The sequence below is a fragment of the Lepisosteus platostomus genome, chromosome 8 (assembly GCF_059453375.1).
Source record: "Lepisosteus platostomus isolate fLepPlt1 chromosome 8, fLepPlt1.hap1, whole genome shotgun sequence".
Lineage (NCBI taxonomy): Eukaryota > Metazoa > Chordata > Actinopteri > Semionotiformes > Lepisosteidae > Lepisosteus > Lepisosteus platostomus.
Window position 1 is genome coordinate 19,692,768 of NC_142618.1, and position 20,317 is coordinate 19,713,084.

The window sequence follows — 20,317 nt, forward strand, 5'->3', positions numbered from 1 at the left end:
TAGATGGAAACATCAGCCTTTTTATATTTGCTAGTACCCTTGCTTATTAATGTATACATAAATAACAAATATAGGTGTGACTACAGTGTGATTTATGGTTTGTTATTTCTTGCAATGTTTGTAAATTTAAAGTAAAACTGCTAGCACCTGGCTATTTTGATTTTAGAAAAAGAGAGTTTTTCTTTGTTTTTGACTTTGTTCAAAATGATAAAAGACACTTGAAAGAATCCAGGGATCCCTCAGAAAATATGTTGTTTTTCCATATTATCAATTTATTCCATGAGCTCAAAAACGAAATAGAGAAGTACATTAAACAGAGAAGTGCCCATTCATCAGGAACACAATACAGATAATGTTTAGTAGATAAAAACCTGTTCATTTATTGGTGTCAAAGGCAATTTCAGGTTATCTTTCGATGGCTATTCTAAGCCAATATGTCCAGACAGGGAGATACATTGTTTATTGTTTGACTTATCAGTATAACTCAAGGACAAAACCACCCAAGCCTGCCCTTACTTCCCAGTCCAGTCTTCTAATTATAGGCTTTTATTGGAGACTGGTGGGAGAGCAGTAGTGATCAAAGGTGTTTATGTGCAATACTTAATACTCTTTCAAGGTAATCAGTTACTGAAATTAAGAGGATACATGAAAGGGCTTGGAAACATTTTTTTGTTCTGTTTTCTTAGAAATGCCATCTTAGTTTTACTTTTCCCTTACTAAGCACTAAGCAGAAGTAATCTGAAGACTATATAAGAGGCAGACACACACTGCCAGTAAGCAAGACAAAGGAGATGAGGTGAGTAGACAAGATACAGTATGTAGGCATTTTTATAGCAATATAAACAGTAAGAGCAAAACAAAGTAAGATGCATTAAAGTAGTTCTGTGAAAAGAGTTCTCATTACTCTGTATTAGTTAATTAACTTTATAATCTTTTGATGACACCATAAACAATGCCGTGTGTTATTCCGCAGAGACGACAACAGAAGGAGTTTAACTTAGAAAAGAATAGAGAAGTTTAGCCTTTCACTTAGTTATCATTATTTTTCTTTTATTTTAACTTACAACTCTGACCATGGTTAAGGTCAAAGATAACTAATAATATTATAAGAAGGTATCAAGAACGACTTGCGAGTATTTAAACTTGCCATCCTTAGCACTGTTTCTGAAGCCCCAGGCAACCCTGATCTCTATGAAGTGGTTAGAAAATGGATGGATTCCTAGCTGTAGAACCCACCCTTAAATTATCGTAGACATTAATGTCTTTATTATGAAAATAAAATAAATAAATAAATCAAATGCTAATAATAACAAAGCTAGAAAATTAGAAAATGATTAGAAATAATTAGAAAATTAGAACCTTTCAAAATGATCACAAACTTTGTCATCAAGAATTGCACAGAGAAAAATGTGCATTGAAACATTACATCTATTCAAAAGTGTCCGGATTGAACTTCCTTTTTAAACTGGATCCTTACTGCTTAAAATTAAAAGTTATATTCTGTTTTTGACCCAAAAAAGTTTCAGTCTTGTTGTATTCCTAAAAAAATAACTTGCTATTTATGGTATTGCTGGAGGATTTGTGTCTTAACAATATCCAATAATACTGTTTTTACTGTTTCTGATGACACCGTATTGCTCGAGTCATTCCAGCACAGCATTCAAAACACTCTCTTTCCTTTCCTGCTTCTGCCTTAATTAGTGGTTTAGGAAAACACAGATACAATTGTCTTGCAAACGTCTGTACTTGGAATGAGTGTTTTTTTAGTTAGAATGCCTCTAAACCCATTAGTGTAACTCTTTTTACATTTCTTACGTTCGATGTTATAGAATAAAATGCAAAAATGAAACAATCTTAGCATTATTTTCTCTAAAATACAAAGATGGTATTTAAAATAACTTATAAGAAACTGTGTTTATGTTTAACTATTTTTTTTAAAGGAAAATGTCTTTAATTTTCTGTTTTAAAGGTGTTGAGATGTCTGCTTTCAAAAAGAGGAGTACTATGGAGCACACAGAAGAAGACCTAGCTATTGTAGGCATCGGATGTAACTTTCCTGGAGGTGAGTGAAGAGTGAAGACATTCTAGTTGCAATAAAACAGACAGTGATTATTTCTTTTTAGAAATCTTTTTTTCAAACATTGTGCCTTTTGTTTATGAGGGAGAATTCTTCTTGTGGAAATTTGTAAATAAAATGAACATTTGAGTCTCGAGAAACACCTGTGCTATCAGCACGTATGTGTGAATTTATACAGCAAAGGACCAAAAACCATCTATGATTAACAAAATATATATTCACTCACAGAAGAACAGGAGCTCAAACTCTTAAAGAGCCACAACTGTAAAATGTGAATTGCCTTTTTAAGTATAACAGATGTTTCAAACAAATGTGGAGACTTTCCTCACAAATGCCTCAACAAATTTCTAACAAACTAATCAGGAGCACCAATGTCACACATGTGAAGCCTATGAACATTGTAATTTATACATTATTACCCTAATATTTATAATTGCACTAGAACACATCATATTTTGCATAGCAGAATAGTAATGTGTGGTTTCATTTACAAAACATAAACAATTTTAATTTTCATATCTATGAATAGTGCTAATAGTGCTTTTGTGTACATCTCTGAAGTTGCTGATTTGTACTGACACGTGTGGTTTCATTTACAAAACATAAACAATTTTAATTTTCATATCTATGAATAGTGCTAATAGTGCTTTTGTGTACATCTCTGAAGTTGCTGATTTGTACTGACACGCTGTCATGGATACAAATGAAGGTATACTACCTTATATGAACCAGTGGTGACAAAAGCCTTCGTACAATATTGTTTCTTAGCAAGAGAACAAATGTTTATTCGACATACTGAGTATCGAAAGCAATTCATCATTATGCATATATGGTTTGTAGAAAAGTAGTATGTACCTTTTTGGTAATGACTAAACTTTTTTTGTGTCATTTTGTTTAATTGATCTTTGAAGCTTGACATGACGCACTGAAGTGACTTTGACCATTACATTGGCATTAAGCAAATTTATTTTTGAGACGATTGATGGGAACTGAGGTAATTTAACCTGTTAAATGTCAAGCCTGTGGCACAGTGGTTGGCATTGCTGCCTCTCAGTGTTGGGGCCCTGGGTTCAATTCCAGACCTGGACTGGTGTCTGTATGGAGCTTGTATGTTCTCCCGGTGGGTGCACCACTTTCTTCCCACAGAAGCATGCTGGTAGGTTAATTGGCTTCCGGGAAAATGTGAAAAACTGGAGTGTGTGCATGCCTGTGCGTGTCCTGTGATGGACTGGTGCCCAGTCCAGGGTGTATTCGGCCTTGTGGCCGTTACTTGTGGGGATTGTTGTGATAGGCTCCGGCTCCCCGGTGACCCCGAATTGGAAGATCTGGTGAGATGGAAGTGAAAATGCGAAAGAAAAACACAGGAAAGAATCAATATTTCCCTCTTATCACAAGAACAGTACATTTGTGTCATCAGTGTGTTGGTGATCAGACTAAGTCAGTCCACTGGGCGTTTCCCAAAGATCCAGGCCCACTTGAGTGATAAATATTGGCTTTGTGAAGACCTCCATATCAGCAGTGTGGCATGCAGCAGATGTGCAGAACAATATACTAGTTATTGTGAACAACAGACCAGTCCACAGGGGGGTCCAAGTGTGATGGTCTGAGCAGGAGTTTCTAGTCTTCACAGCATTGGAAGACTGCAGAGTAATACATTGATCGGGTCTTGAGACACTTTTTCTCTAGTTTCACATTGTCTACATCTAAATAATCATTTGTACTTCCTGTACTTCCAAACCAGCAATTAGCACAACATCACAGTTTATCAATACAAACAGCTGATTGGTAAGACAAAAGTATAAGTAGAAAATTACAAATTTACAAGAACAAATAGCTGTTGAATGGATATTACTTTTTGAACACTGAAAATGCTTTTGCAAAGCAGAAAAATATGATAACATTAACCAACTACACAATGTTATCAAATTGTCTTTAAAAGTTAAAATACAGACATGTAGAAAAGACAGTGGTTATCTCTAAATATTTTTAAATATGTACTGTATTGGAAAAGTGGGAAGTATTTTTTAGTAATGGTGTCTAAAAGAAACCAAAAAACTTTATACATAACTTTCTTTTACAGGCGAGGGAATAGACAACTTCTGGAAGGTTCTTCTGGAGGGAAGGAACTGCGCAGTGGAGATCCCGAATGAGAGGTTCAACAGCAAGTCCTGGTACGATCCTGATGACAGCAAGGCAGGAAAATCACGGACCGCTAAAGCTGCTCTCATCGATGGGTAAGAGTCTGTCACAGGGCCTAATACAGCTTCGCAAACCCCATTGCTTAATCATGTGTGTCTGAGAATTTAATCTTCCCCAAAAAGCACACAAGTACACAGCTATACCATTGTTATAATATCAATATTATTAAATATATTGTGCTGTACAGTATCAAATAGAAAATTCACAATTAAAGTGTCACGGGAGCCGGTTCTAACTCCCATGAAGTGTGTTGTAGAGGAGGGATGACCACCGTGACATAAGGAGTGACGTACAGTGAAAAAAATAGCTTTTAACTGAAGTGAATTGACCTCTGTTACTCCATGGAAGTCTCTTCTCTCAAGACAAGAAGATATTTGGATACTGTATATCACATTTTGTTCCATTTTTCTTTTTGTAACCTTAACGGTCTGAACAAATGGTTAACATTTATTATCTTGCTGATTATACAGTCACCTTTTGACCTTGGGGTGTTTTTTTTTCTAAATAAGGTATTAGTATGCTTTATTGTGGGAAGTCCCTTTTCCCTCATTAGGAATATTAGATTCTAACTTTTGAAAGTCATTAGGTCATGGATGGTCTCGGTGTGTGTCCAATAATTAATAAGGCCCTGACCTGAGATCGTCAGCTGTGACTGGGTCCGATGGGCTCGTGGCATTCAGCGTGAGAGGAGTTTTATACATATACATACTATATATCGCATGACGCATAAGACACTTTTAATTTCTGGTTTGTTTGATGTTTATGACCTTCAGGAGAAAATATAACTCTCAACACAGCTTCTGTGGAAAATGCATTGTGTTAGCATCACACAAACCTGAAATCACTTCCTTCTTGAGAAGTAGAAGTTCAGAACAAGTCATTATACATGCTTGTGTTCTAGATAAGGGATCCAATCTTTTTTCCTGGAGACCAATTCAACAGGTTTTAGCAAATGAATCATCAGTTTTTAAAGGCACCTGAATTGCTATCATTTTGTCTGGAGATTTGTTAGATAAAGTCATTCAGAGATCAATTGGAATTAAGAAATGTAATACCAGTCTCCCAAATTTTTCAAAAGTTTTCACTTTTAGTCATCTATATTTTCATGTTCCCAAACTTCCAGGTTCAACGCATTTGACCACAAGCTCTTTGGCATTACCGAGGCTGAGGCTGACCGCATGGATCCTCAGCAGAAACTGCTCCTGGAGTGCACCTACAGGGCCCTGGAGGATGCTGGGATACCAATGGAGAAAGCCAGCGGAACCAGAACAGGAGTTTACATTGGTACTTTTTTATTTTGTGGAAAGCTGCTGTTTGCTGTCATGCACAGTATTAAAAAGGCTTTTTTTACCTTTGTGTGAAATTTAACAATAGAACAAACTTATAGTTATAGTGCAGTGCATTACAACAGTACTTGAATAAAAGTGAAAGATGAGGTCTCGGTAAGTAACAAATGTTGAAAACGAGACTATAATCATAAAACAAAAGTGGCATTCACTTTAATGCAGTAACTTTATGGATAAATGTGTATGATGTATGGATTTGCAAACTAGTTTTTACAGTAGATGTTAACAAACTATATTGTGCCTACTGTACTGTGCAGATAGAAACATTGTGACGTACATTTCTGATTACAGTTCACAATGTGGCTACAGTAAGACTCCGATGAGTGTTTATTGCTTTATGTGCAGTAGTTGTGTTTGCAAAGGGTAAAAACACAACAAAATGGCGATGCGCCACTTCAGTTTTAGATGAGTCAAAAGCTCAGGAAGGGAGCTGTTCACAGTTGGTTATGTTAGGAACAGGAATGTGTGAGTCAGGGGAAATATTCAGAAAGAGTTTCTTCATGCAGGCTAACTAATAAAAGTGAAAACCATCACGATCCCAGATATGAATGTCAGGATACAGTATATTGAATAAATTAGCACTTTTGATAATGCTATTGAGGACTGGATTACTTACTTTGTAAAAGATGACCTTCATTGTGCAGGAAATGATCTAGAGAATGTAGGATAAGGTTTTGGTGTTGCTAAGTTTCTGTTATTACAGTTAACTGCAGTTCGCTAGAGCCAGAAAACATTTAAGTAGACAGTTGAAACATTACTTAATCATTTAAATAAAAAAAGAATCATGATACTAACTGACAGATTCAAATTTCATAAAGGAAACCAGTTGAAAAGTGGGAAGTATATCAGAGAGCGTGAGTAGGTTTAAAGAACATTGACAATGTGGGATTGTCTGACGCATTGTGGAACAGGCTTGTATGTGTCATGCATAGTCACAGCACACGAAAGAAGTTGCTCTCAGAAAGAGATTTTACTTTGGATCGCTAGCTGAATATGTGCAGTATCAATGGAGTCTGCTGCAAAAGCTGCATCCAGATTGCAACAGAAAGTTGGTTGGTAGTGCAATAAACAAAATGTCAATAAAACAAAGAGACGATTATGTTTTCGCTGTGGCAAGATATCATGTGATGCAACTGACTGTTCAAAAACAGAGACTGTAGAAAATACAAGCAAGCGAGTTCAAGGCAGACAAAAAGCACATAAACTGCAAATGGATCTCAGAGACAGAAATGCAAAACTGCAAATGGGCACAAAGTGACTCAAAAGAGACTGAAAATGACGGAGACAATGTTGAGCAGTTATGCTTTCAAATTCATGGATTGTTATGTTTGCCATCTCAAACAACAGAAGGGCCAAAGTCAACAGATCCGTTGGAAGGGTTTCACGCTATGTTAGTTGAACAGCTACCAGTTACAAATGCCCTCGTAAAAAAGAGAAAGAAGGAATGACCTAGGACTGTTAAAAATCAGTGACACTACTGTGATTAATTTCACCCAGGATTCACAACCAGAAGAGATCAGCTTTCTGTAATGTATGGTAAGGGAACTTGATGTGCAGATCAGGTGTGCTGGTCTGCTGTTCAACCTGTGCAACAGCTTGTTAAATGCATTGCATTACGGATACTTGGGGACAGTGAAAGTGGAGAGCTTTGCTCGCAGTTATGTGTGGTGGCCCTGTATTGACAAACAGATTGAGGAACTGCTCTGGATGCCAAATACCCAGAATGCACTACTGTGAGTACCTTTACACCCTTGGGAGTGTCCTTCATCAGCATGGCTACAAGTGCGTATTGATTTTGCAAGAACATTCATGGACTCTATTGTATGTTCTTGGTTGCAGTTAAATGCACATTCCAAATGGTCAGAAGTCATTCCATGAAGTCAACAACCTCTGAAAATATCTCTCAGTATGTAAAACTCCCCTGTTGCACATATTGTAGTGTGCGGATTGATATGTCGTGATGGACAGATCTCATTACAATTAAGAACGTTGCTCTCACTCTGAGTCTTTTGTGTTTCATGTAGTTTTGTTCTTTCTTTCTCTACAAAAGTTCATTTTCAATCATTTTAATCATCCCTTTGTTGTTATTATGATATAACTGCTATGTAAAAATGGTAAATTCGGTCAGTAAATCCTGCTGATTCTAGGTGTCCATTTTTTTTTCAGGTCTCATGAACAGAGATTACGAAGGACTTTTAAGCAACAGTCCCACCACAATAAACCACTACAATGGCACGGGGACAGCAATGAGCATCGCCGCCAATCGGATTTCCTACACCTTCAACTTCACGGGGCCCTCGTTCGCCATCGACAGCGCCTGCTCCTCTTCGCTCGTGGCTCTTCACTCTGCCTGCCAGGCCATCAGACAAGGTAACCTCTCGTGCGTGGCGAGGATGTGTTCCCCGGTGTCACGACCACCAGCCAGCGGAGATCAACTCACAAAAGAACTAACCAGTGCCACCAGCGGGTTAATAATAACAAGCGCCGCCGCATGTGTTAATCCATCAGCACACTCTATAGTGCGGCACGCAGCGCTATTTTTACCATCCAAACCCGCTTCCCACTGCTCAGTGTTGAGTCTTCTCATAGAGAGCTCTACCTTGTGTTTACTCTGAATCTCGCTTACTGGTTACTGAACTCCATTTTGCCCCTCAACCTTGGACCTGGCCTTCTGTTTTGGATTGTTTGCTTTTCTCTGTACTTCCTAGATTTCGATCTACCTTTCGCCTATCGACTATGATCTCTCCTGACGTCCCGGATTGTTCGCCTGTCTCAATATCTACTTGCTCCTGCGCCTGCACAGGATCTGCATACCTTTTCATTGAGGATTTCTGACAGTCGGTCAAAAAGTAAAGTGTCCTTGGCCAGTCACAGCTGATGATTTTCTGACTGAGTTTTGGGGATAAAGTATTTCTGGTGAACACTTCAATGCAGATTTATGGGTTAACATTTTTGTGGATGTTTCACAATGTTAAGAGTCCAAATACAATTAGCTTTTCAGTAGATTGGATAGAACCTAATGAATGCGATGGAGGGATGAAATAAGTAGAGAGTATTTGTTGTGACTCCCCTAATAACTCCCCTTCAACCAACATTGGTGTACAGCCCCACCTGGATGATGTGACGGCAGCCATAGTGCTTCAGTACTCTCACCACACACCAGCTATCAGTGTGGAGGAGAACAGAGAGATGAAGCCAGTTCATAGATGGGGATTATTAGGAGGCCATGATTGGTAAGGGACAATGGGAAATTTGTCCAGGACGCCAGGGTTACACCCCTACTCTTTTCGAGAAACACCCTGGAATTTTTCATGACCACAAAGAGTCAGGATCTCGGTATTACGTCTCATCCTAAGGATGGCACCTTTTTACAGTATAGTGTCCCTGTCACTATACTGGGGCATTAGGACCCACACAGACCGCAGAGTGAGCGCCCCCTACTGGCCCCACTAACACCTCTTCCAGCAGCAGCCTTAGCTTTCCCAGGAGTCTCCCCTCCAGGTACTGACCAGGCTCACGCCTGCTGAGCTTCAGTGGGCTGCCAGTGAGCTGCAGGGTGATAACTGAGGGAATGGCAGCCTATTCATGAGATATGCCTTTCACCTGGAGTGACGAGAGGGATGAGAAAGAGATAAGGGACATCCTGGGTGCAAGCCTTACATGCATAGGCCAGCAGAAGTGTGCAAAAATAATTTCTGTTGTTTTGTTTATTTGGTTAGTTTATTTTTAATACACCTGGTTTATTGTTTTTTCCCCTGATTAGTTCTGATGTTCAGTAGTATATCTATTTTTATACACATATTTATTTTTATATTTATTTAAATACAGCCTTGCACCAGTTAGTCTGAGAATATGTCTGTTTTAAACAGCCTCTGTGGCTTGGATTTATCCAGAGACAGCTGTTTTAGAGCCCATGTTGGTACTGTTTTCTAGGGGACTGCGAAATGGCGATTTGTGGAGGTGTCAGCTGCATTATTGAGCCACGAGTCTTTGTCGCCCTCAGCAAAGCAAAAATGATTTCGCCTGAAGGCACCAGCAAGCCCTTCTCCAGCAAAGCAGATGGCTATGGAAGAGGGGAGGGCTGTGGGATTGTCTTACTGAAGCCCCTGCAAAAGGTGAGATGTTCCCACACTCCCTGATTAAGCCCACTGTGATTGAGCTGCTGATTAATTTCATGTGCTTTACCATCACTGCAAAGGTGAAGTGCTGCACTCCAGGATATATTGTAACTGGATTTCATTAAAATGAAATAAGAGTATAAAGTGATTTAAAAGTGCCCTTGAATGTTTCTACCAGTAAATGTCCTCATGTTCAGCTACCAAATCCAGATATTGTATCATAAAAAAAAAATCTTCATATGTACACCTATCTATTTGCAATTTTTATGTTACTGTATTTCTGGGAGCTCTTCTGCCGTGGACGTTATTCAAAAAGAAATCAACAAATACCATATATTTGTTTTCTAAATACATGCATAACACGTTTTTCATTCGTTCTTACTGCAGCTTTTATCACGCCAATGTCAGATAGCTATGCTATTTACCTGTCTATTTTAGTACACAAATTGAAAAGAAAAATGTTTTCCTCCAAACAGAACTTTACCTTTTCTTTATTAAACTGCTCATTTAAACTAATATGCCTGGTTCCTATTTGTGTTAACAGGCTAAGAGGGATTTTGACCACGTGTGGGGCATCGTAAGCAGCACTGCTGTAAATCAAGATGGCCGCTCTGTCACCCCAATCACCAAGCCATCCATGGCCCAACAGCAGGAGCTCCTTCGCACAATTTACCCTGCACAGATTGATCCATCACATGTCCAGTACGTGGAGGCTCATGGGACTGGAACCCCAGTAGGAGATCCCACAGAAGCTGGCAGCATCTCCAACGTCATAGCCAAAGTCCGCCCCCCAGGATCCCCAGCGCTTTGTGTCGGCTCTGTGAAAGGTAACATTGGGCACACCGAGTCTGCAGCAGGGGTGGCAGGGCTCGTCAAGGTCCTGCTGATGATGCGCCATGAAACCATTGTCCCCTCCCTCTTCTATTCTGAGGACAACGCAAGCATCGATGCCAAAGCCCTGAATCTCAAAGTCCCCACCGCAGCAGAGAAGTGGGTAGGGACTGGGCCGCTGGGAAGGGCTGCAGGCATCAATAACTTTGGCTTTGGAGGCACCAACGCTCATGCTGTCGTGAAGCAGTACAGACAACAGCAAGGTGTTAGGTCAAGAACTAACACTGCGCCCAAACTGTTTGTTCTGTCCACAGCCACAGAAAAGTCCCTTAAAATGATGATGGAAGACACAGTCCAAAAGATCAGCAATGACAACACACTTGATCTACAAGCTCTAGCTTATACATCTGCATGTAGAAGGACTCACTTGAGGCACAAATACAGAAGAGCCTTTGTTGCATCTTCTATCAGTAATTTAGTAGAGCAGCTTAAATCTGCAACAACCAAGAGCATTTCTCAGTCAAAGTCAGACCCCAGGTTGGTTTTTGTGTTTTGTGGCAATGGAGTTACCTACCGAGGCATGTGCAAGCAACTGTTACAAGAGGAGTGTGTTTTCAGGGAGAAGGTGAAAGAGATAGATGAGATTTTCCACAACTACAGGATCTTGAATCTCCTGGAGAAACTAGACAGTGATTATGACAACGATGATTACTCCAAACCAGATGTTGTCCAGCCACTTCTCTTTGCTGTCCAGGTTGCTATTGCCAGCCTTTTCAAGCACTGGGGTGTCAAAGCAGACGCCATGGTTGGGCACTCTGTGGGAGAGGTGGCTGCTGCACATTGTTCTGGACTGCTGTCCCTGGAGGACGCAGTTAAGGTAATTTACTTCCGCAGTGCTCTTCAGGCCACAGCAACTGGTGGGAAAATGCTTGTGGTCAGTAACATAAGTGTGACAGAGATCTCAAAACTCCTACCCGCATATTCAGGGAAGCTTTGTCTTGCTGCCTACAACAGCCCTAGATCATGCACCTTGTCAGGGGATGCAGATGCTATAGAAAGTATACATCAGAAATTGAAAACATCATTTAGCGCCAAGAATTTATTTCTTCATGTTTTGGACGTTCCAGCTGCGTACCACAGCCACCTGATGGATCCAATTTTAAGGCCAATTGAAGAGAACATCGGCATGTTGACACAGGAACCAATGGAGGTAGAACTGTTCTCAACTGTTACAGGAAACGTTTGTTCTCCAGGTGATTTTATCACAGGTGAATACTGGGCGAGAAACATTCGAGAGCCAGTAGCTTTTGAGAAGGCAGTGAAATCTGCTGCGAAAGACAAGAGGAATGTAGTTTTTGTAGAAATTGGTCCAAGAAGAGCACTGCAAAGGAATATCCTGGAGACACTAGGGAATGAGGCCACGGTATTCTCATCTGTGCAGCCAGAGAAAGACCACGAGGCATTGCTCACTGTCACATCAAAGCTTTTTGAGCTGGGCCTCCAAGTCAACTGGGAGCAACTTTTTGAAGGATGTGAGACAATACCAACACCATTTCCAAGATATCAGTTTGACAGTCTGAAGAAAGAGGTGTACTTTGAGTTGGTAAGGAAGGGCAATGAAACTGTGTCAGCTTCCAATCACCCTGTGCTGATGCAGACCGGCAACGACGACAAAGAATTCAGTTGCAACATTTCAGGAGACTCTGTGTCTTATATATCTGAACACAAAAACAATGGTGTTGTTATAGTTCCAGGTGCCTTCTATGTTGAAATGGGATTGGCATCATTCATGGCCAGTGTGAGACCAAAAGTAACACTTAGGTCAATGCAGCTCACCATTCATTTCCAGAGTCCTTTCATTGTGAGCAAGAACCCCCTTGAGATGAAAGTACAGCTCGAACCAACAGGCAATGCAACGATGTTTAAAGTAAAGTCTGCAGTAGCCACTTATGCATCTGGGAGAATTGAGCATAGCACAGAACGAACTATTAAAGAAAAGAAAATCTTACTGGACCTTATCTTCAAAAGATGTCCCTTGGTAGTAAAGTCAGGGGATGTCTACAAAAAACTTTCTCAGGTAGGATTCCAGTATGGGTCGGTTTTCAGAAACCTTGGAGATGTGCATTATGGGGAAGAGTTCAGGGAAGCTCTCACGAGTGTGAAGGTCCCAGATGAAACTGTAAACCAGCTGCATGACTACTGCATACACCCTGTAGTGTTAGATTATTTCTTACAGATGACCGCTGTTGTAGGAGCGAACGGCTTTAAGGCAAGACCTGGGTTTCCTTCAGCCATAGGCAGCCTGACAGTTGTAAAGCCATTGGAGGAGGAAATGATTATGTATTTAAGGACAACCAAAGCAAACTCTGACTATCTTGAGGTGTGTGGTTGCTTCACAAACAAAGAAGGCTGTGTTTTAGTTGAACTTAAACATGTGAGGATTACATTTTTAAAAAATACATCTTCAGTTTCTGAAGAATACTTCTTTCACAATGAGTTGACAGCAATTTCAGAGGATTTCAACTCTAGTCACAGGTCAGTGGCTCTGGTCTTTGCAGACCAGTTAGGAGTGGCCCAGGCCTTGCGACAGCACTTACATCATAGCTGTACCTACATTCCCTTCCAAGACTCTGGGAAATTTGCAGACCGTGAGCTTCCTGCATTGATTTCACAACTACATGTTCCAGGCAGGCAGTACAAAGAGGTTTTGTTCTTGTGGGGGATTCAGAACCTCAATAATCTGACAACAGAGGAGGTTCTTGAGTGCTTGGTTTGCTGTTGTGAAGTTTACCGCCAGATTGTTAAAACAATGAAAGAGAAAAAATCCCCTAATCTCATCAGAGCTATCACGTACAGATCAACAGAGAACACAGTTGACCACATTAGCCCAGGCTTTGTGCTTTCCGGTATGATAAGGTCTTGTGCAGCAGAAATTCCAGGTCTTACATTCCAGCTGATCGATATTGGTTCTGTAAGTAGTGAGGACATTACAGCACTGGCTCAGATTATTAATTCACACACAGGCCACAGGTACCCAGAAATTGTAATAAGCAAAGGCCAGATTTTCACAACTGAAATTACACGCACAGCAATTAAAAATGTAAGGAAAACTCAAAGAAAGGTCTTGTCTTCAGATCCAGAATGTTTCTTGCTGCAGACTGCCAATCCATACAAAATTACAGGCCTGAGTGCCAGTCCCTCTACTGATACGGAGAAGCCTTCTATGACACAATGTGTAGCGGTTCAGATGAATACAATGTGTGTTCACTCTTCAGATTACTTTCCCGTCAGTCTCTCGGATTTGGAATTTGGCCAGACGATATACTGGAGTGAGCACGCATCTGAAAACCACAAACTCCTAGCACTCGACTTCAGTGGTAAAGTTACAGCTGTGGGTAGTGATGTAAGCAAACTGAAAGTAGGAGATCACATTGTCTCCTGCTACCCTGTTGTTGCTTCCTCCAAAGTCACAATTCCTGAAGCTGTGTGCTATAATACAAAGAAATTCCCCTTTCTAATGGAAGTGCCATGTTTATCCTTCTTTATACTGTCTTGGGAAATCCTGCATTGTGCATTGCCCAGACTGAAACAGCAGAGGAAACTGGGTATTGTCTGCACTGCACCAGAGTCAAGCCTACTCCAGGTTTTGGTGCTCGCAGCTAATAAATCAGGATGGGTTGCTGTAGTTGGAACACAGTTCAGTGGACTGTTACAGAACATAAACAGGTGTGATGCTTTCGTTTTCTTGCCTCCCTTTGATGCAGATTCAGTTGCAAAGGCATGTAGCGTTTCTAGTGCCAAACACGTCATTGTTGTCTGTGATCATCAGCTGTCACCTGCTTTCTCGCAGAAAATCTTTCCAAGTAAAAATGAAAATGTTTGCATTCAGCTCCTTCAGGTATTTCATGTTTTTCAAAAGGCCTATCTTAAGAAACAGAAATCAAAAATCTATAAATGGATAAAGTCATTGAATTTGGACAAGAAATCTTTAGATTTCCACAGTGTAACATTCCAAAGGGTGACATCTGGCAGTATTGATTCTCTAGCTCTTGATGAGTCTCAATCTTATTTCTCCTGTAAGACGATGCCTGTAGTTGTTCTAGAATCGGCACCAAAGAAGAATATTTCTGATATTCCAGTGCTCGAGACTGAAAAGCAGCTTTTCCAGCAAAACTCAGTTTATATAGTGACAGGGGGGCTTTCGGGTTTGGGATTTGAGACAGTAAAGTTTATTGCAGAACGGGGAGGGGGGTGTATCGCCATTCTTTCCAGAAGTGCTCCTTCAGCAGAAAAGAAGATAGAGATCACTGATCTGCAGAACCATTTCGGGGTTTCTGTAATCAGCTTGCAGTGTGATGTTTCAGTTTCTGAAGATGTTATGAAAGCCATCACAGACATTGGACAGAGGTTTCCGTCTTGTCCCATCAGAGGGGTTTTCCACAGTGCAGTTGTCTTGCATGATGGATTAATTGACATTCTGGAAAAATCACACTTTGAAAAAGTTCTGAGACCTAAAGTTAATGGTGTGTTGAACCTGCACTATGCAACAAGATATTGTAAACTGGATTATTTTTTGTGTTACTCCTCCATTACCTCCTTTATTGGAAATTCAGCTCAAACAAACTATGCAGCAGCAAATTCATTTCTGGATGTGTTTTGCCATTACCGGAGAAACCTTGGACTTTCTGGGCAGTCCATTAATTGGGGGGCTTTGAATCTTGGTCTCCTGCTGAACCGGGAACATTTCCAACGATTTCTTGAGGCAAAGGGAATGATGATCATGGAAGTACCAGAGATTCACGAATGTCTTGAACACTGCTTGCTGCAGAACAATACTCAGCAGGTTGTGTGCAAGTTCAGCTTCAAGAACCTAAGCAATCATGTTCTTTCTCAAAATGCCTCTTTAAGAATGCGCTTACTGGCTTTGGTGACAGAAGAACTGAAAAACACAAGAGAAACTGAACCTCAGGTAGAAGAAAGTACTCTTGCCTCTTCACCTGATGAGTATGTTAAGTCTCTGCTCTGTGAAGTAGGCAATGTTGATCTTGTTGAGATGAGAAGTGACACAGGACTTTCTGCATTGGGTATTGACTCAATGTTAGCGATGACGCTACAAAACCGCATCTTTCAAGATAGAAACGTGAATGTTCCCCTCATCAAACTTCTCGATCCAAGCACAACAGTTTCCTCTCTAGTTTTGGTGCTCCAGGAAGACACTGAGAGAAAATTTCAAAATGAGGATCAGAAAATGACTTTGAGCACAACTGAGAAAAGTAGAAATTATGAGTTCACTCAGTTTTAAATATTTAAACAAACTACACATTAATTCTTTCATGCCTGTTAACCTGATAATAAGGTGTTCTGAGAAGATTCAGAGAGAATTGCAAAATGAGGATCGGAAAATGTCCTTATGGAAAGGTTACAAAAATGAAGATTATGAAGTCATTCAGTACTCCTTGAATTAAGAGAGGTCCTTAGACTGGCCAGATTCTGAAAACCCTAAGTGCAAATTACACAGGACAACAGAATGAACAACCCTATGCCTAAAAATGGAGCAATGAGAGTTAATGACCATGCAGCCAGGACGCTGGTGTAGTCTCATCTGAAGGACAGCACCTCTTACAACACTGCGTCCCCTGTATACTCATAAGGAAAAGACAATTACTTATTCAGAATTAGAGTGAAGAAGGATGAATTATGTTTATCTCTGCTTTCTTCTTCTGTCCCTTATTTGTCATATCCCAACTATTGGACATGCCCATGTAAGACTATGTTATTTTTACTGCTTCTACAGAATGTGAAGCAATGAAATATGATGTAAATATCATGAAAATGTAATATATTATTTCATATTAAATTTAAAAGTTCTCAGTTTGTCATTTAAGTTATTCAGGACAATTTTAAGAATGCGTAACTACACAGCAATAAATTATTATAGAAAAAAACATTTAGATAGATAGATAGATACTTTATTGATCCCGTGAGGGAAATTGCAGTGCAACAGCAGCTTAACACACACAACACAGCCACAGTGTAACGAATTATATACTAATAGTACAATACATACAATACAATACAAGAGTTACTCACAGTCCGGACACACAAGAGGAAACTAGAACAGAACAGTACACAGAAAATCGTATCACACGTATGAATATAAATATAGATGTAACCATAGATATAAATATAAATATAAATGTATTGCACAGGTCCCTGGCATATATTGCACAAAAGTGGTTGTAAACGGGAAAAAGAAAAAGAAAGAGAACAGATGTAGCAGTATATGTGTATATGCGTTTAGTCCAGAAACGGGTCACTGTCGCTGTTGCCTCTGCCAAGACGCAAGGTGGATGCGTTGTACAGTCTTATGGCAGACGGCAAGAATGACCTCCTGTAGCGCTCCCTGTCGCACCGTGGATGAATCAGTCTATTGCTGAACGTGCTCTTCATTCCTGCAAGCCTGTCATAGAGGGGATGGGAGAAGTTGTCCATGATGGCCTCCAGTTTGGACATCATTCTCCTCTCAGCCACTACCTCCAAGGGGTCCAGGTCAGACCCAATGACAGAGCTTGCTCTCCTGATGAGCTTGTTCAGCCTTTTGGAATCTACTGCTCTAATCCCAGAGCCCCAGCACACCACTGCGTAGAAAATGGCACTCGCTACCACCGACTGATAAAACATGTGTAGCATCTTACTACACACATTGAAGGACCTGAGCCTCCTCAAGAAGTAAAGTCGGCTCTGTCCGTTCTTATAGATGGCCTCGATGTTCTTAGACCATTCCAGTCTATCGTCGATGTGCACTCCCAGGTACTTGTACGAGTCCACCATCTCCACGCCACTCCCATGGATGTAGACAGGAGTAGGTTTGACCTTTTTCCTCCTGAAATCTACCACCAGTTCCTTTGTCTTTGTAACATTCAGTTCCAAGTGGTTCACCCCACACCACTCCACAAAGCTGCTGACCAGTCCTCTGTACTCCTCCTCCTGCTCACCCTTGATACATCCCACAATTGCAGAGTCATCTGAGAACTTTTGCAGGTGGCATGACTTGAGTTGTACTTAAAGTCCGAAGTATAGAGGGTGAAGAGGAATGGAGAAAGAACTGTCCCTTGAGGTGCCCCTGTGTTACTCACTACCAGTTCATTTGTTTTGTGTTCAATATTATTGAGATATTCTAATCAAAGATGCTTAATAGGATAATAAAGAGGAAGTATCTTTTTAGATAGTAAATACGTTTTGTTGCAATTGTGTCTCAAGAAAACTAAAATATTCCTGATAGAGCACAGGATGATTACTTTCATATCAACTGTTCAGTTGTTGCTAGGACTCCCGGCTCATACAGTGGAAACTGACTCTATTAGATTGATTAGTAAATGGACTCATTCTTGTTATTAGCAACCAAATAACCCACTGTTTTGGGGCTTTTGTGCCATTTTTCTGTTGTCATTGAGTAGAATGATAAGCGATGGAGATCCTAGTAGGGAATAATTCCACTGTTGTAAAAGATGTGAGTGATCTTCATTTTGCCTGAACTACACAATTAGCACTACGTAAAGATAATTAAATTATCTTTCTCATATCTGATTAACAAATACTGGACGTATCCAGACAGAGCATTGAATATCTTCAACAGCGATGTACAGTACAAATTTTCAGTTATTTCATGTCATCCCTGATATCCCTCCCTAGAGGGTGCTCCATTACTCCCATTATTGTCCTTGTGGTGGAGCTCCCCAGGTGTACCTTCTTAGGTGTATTATTTAAAGACTAATTAGATTAAGGACCTTATGTCTCACGGATTGTCACTATTTTATGCACTATTAAACCCCTGTGTGTTCCCTTTTACCACGCCTCCTGTTTTCTCCAGCTCTTACCGCATCGCATAGGGTTTACTACAAGTTCTGACACGGATCTCAGTCCATGTTCGTGACATTTCAGTTATTAGGTTAGTTCTTCAAACAAAATTATGCTCTTAACACATGTACTGTTTGTCTCATTGAGTCAGCTTTTTAAAACTGCATAAATTGTCAGTGTATAGGTTTCATATTTACAGAAGAAACGTTGTTTTTATTTTTAGAATATGTAGAAAATGCATTTCTGAACGTAGGGTAGCATGCAAATTCCACAAACAATATAGCTCAGCTGTTGCTTCCTAGCAAACATTTGCAAGACAGTTTAGTTTTTACGTGTTAAATTCCACAACACGCTAAGTTGAGGAAATATCGCAATAGAACACACATTTATTTGTGAGTGTATATGTGATGCCCTGACGAGCTCAATCACCATGGTGCGTTCCACCTACGGGCATGGCATAACAGTATAAGTATGTTATTTACTTAGTAGATGCCACTTTTTGGGGCAACTTACAAAATACAGTTGTGAAAAAAAGTTTGTGAACCCTTTGGAATTATCTGAATTTCTGCATGAATGGCTCCTACAATGTGATCTGATCTTCAGCTAAGTCATAATAAATACAGTGTTATTTAACAAACAACACACAACATTTTACATTGTCATATCTTTATTGAACAAATGGTTTAAACAATCAAGGTCATTGATGGAAAAAGTATGTGAACCTCTAGGATAATGACATCTTGAAAAGAGGGTAATTGGAGTCAGGTATTCCAATCGACGAGTCAGGTGTTCCAATCGATTCAGGTGTGGGATTGACTTGCCCTGCCGTATAAAAATTCACACAAGTTTGGTTACCTGCTCTTCACGACAGAATTCTGAAGTGCAATATGGCCTGATATGGTTAACGGCCCTCAGAAGAAGAGTTGTTGAATCTCATAAGACTGGAAAGGGTTACAAAAGGATTTCTAAAGACCTGGGCCTCCATCAGTCCACAGTCAGGCAGATAGTTTACAAATGGAAGAAATTCAGCACCATTGCTACTCTCCCTAGCACACACCCTACAAATTGCTGAATTTAAATATAGAGTACAACTGTATTTCCCATTAAACAAAAGGTACATCACACATAAAACATATTTCCATTAATGTAGATTTTTGTTTAAACAATGTACATACTTAAATGATGACAAAATAAATGATGAAAAATATTAACAATTCAAATATAAAAACTATTGTACATGATCTAAGCAGCTACTGTACAGTACCTAAAACCTACTGGGCCACACAGATGCTTGACATTCAGTGTAAAGTTACAAATTCTTAAAAAGGGCTGTAATTGCTAATCCTTTTTTTTAAAAAAACCATAATGCACTTTGCTGAAACAGCTGTATTCATAAGACAGCTGAGACAACACTCACTATACCACCCCTTTGTTTTAAATGGAAAAGGCAAACTCCTAATGTTGAAAGTAAACCACATTGAAAAGTGTTTTAATAAGTCTTCAATTAGCTTCCCGAAAGAATTGTCACTCCCCAATTTTTGTATTTTTTCTTACAATAGTTAAACAAAAGTGTTGAATTTTAATTTAAAATGACAATAAACAACATTTAAATAATAATATGTGAAAAAAACTTAATGTGAAGGCCTGAATGCATCAGAAGAGCATCTATTCCATATGTTATTATCTTTACTTAAAAGCTGAGGACACAAAACTGTCCAAAGCTTTAAATAAAAAATGTGAATTAGTCAGGAGTATGTGCTAGAGATCAAGATTGGTCCTAGAGTACACCTTTTCAGGGCTTTGGCTACAACAGATATGCTTATATATTTCTACTGTAAATCATTCAAATGGCATCCAAGAGCAAGCAAGTGTGCCAATGCAACAAAATT

At 39.8% G+C, this 20,317-nt stretch overlaps 1 protein-coding gene across 2 annotated transcripts; it reads left to right on the forward strand.

Moving 5' to 3' along the window:
* Nucleotides 1–403: 403 nt before the first annotated feature.
* On the forward strand, nucleotides 404–16,459 carry LOC148657051 (uncharacterized). 2 transcript variants are annotated; one of them, XM_088642809.1, is made up of 7 exons: nucleotides 404–796; nucleotides 1,970–2,062; nucleotides 4,158–4,311; nucleotides 5,400–5,560; nucleotides 7,789–7,992; nucleotides 9,556–9,737; nucleotides 10,285–16,459. In XM_088642809.1, the coding sequence occupies exons 2-7, from the start codon at nucleotides 1,978–1,980 to the stop codon at nucleotides 15,871–15,873; spliced, it is 6,375 nt and encodes a 2,124-aa protein (XP_088498935.1). In that variant the 5' UTR covers nucleotides 404–796; nucleotides 1,970–1,977; the 3' UTR covers nucleotides 15,874–16,459. The 2 variants fall into 2 exon arrangements, with proteins under 2 accessions (XP_088498935.1, XP_088498934.1); XM_088642808.1 differs by lacking the exon at nucleotides 404–796 and adding an exon at nucleotides 1,067–1,113.
* Nucleotides 16,460–20,317: the final 3,858 nt, after the last annotated feature.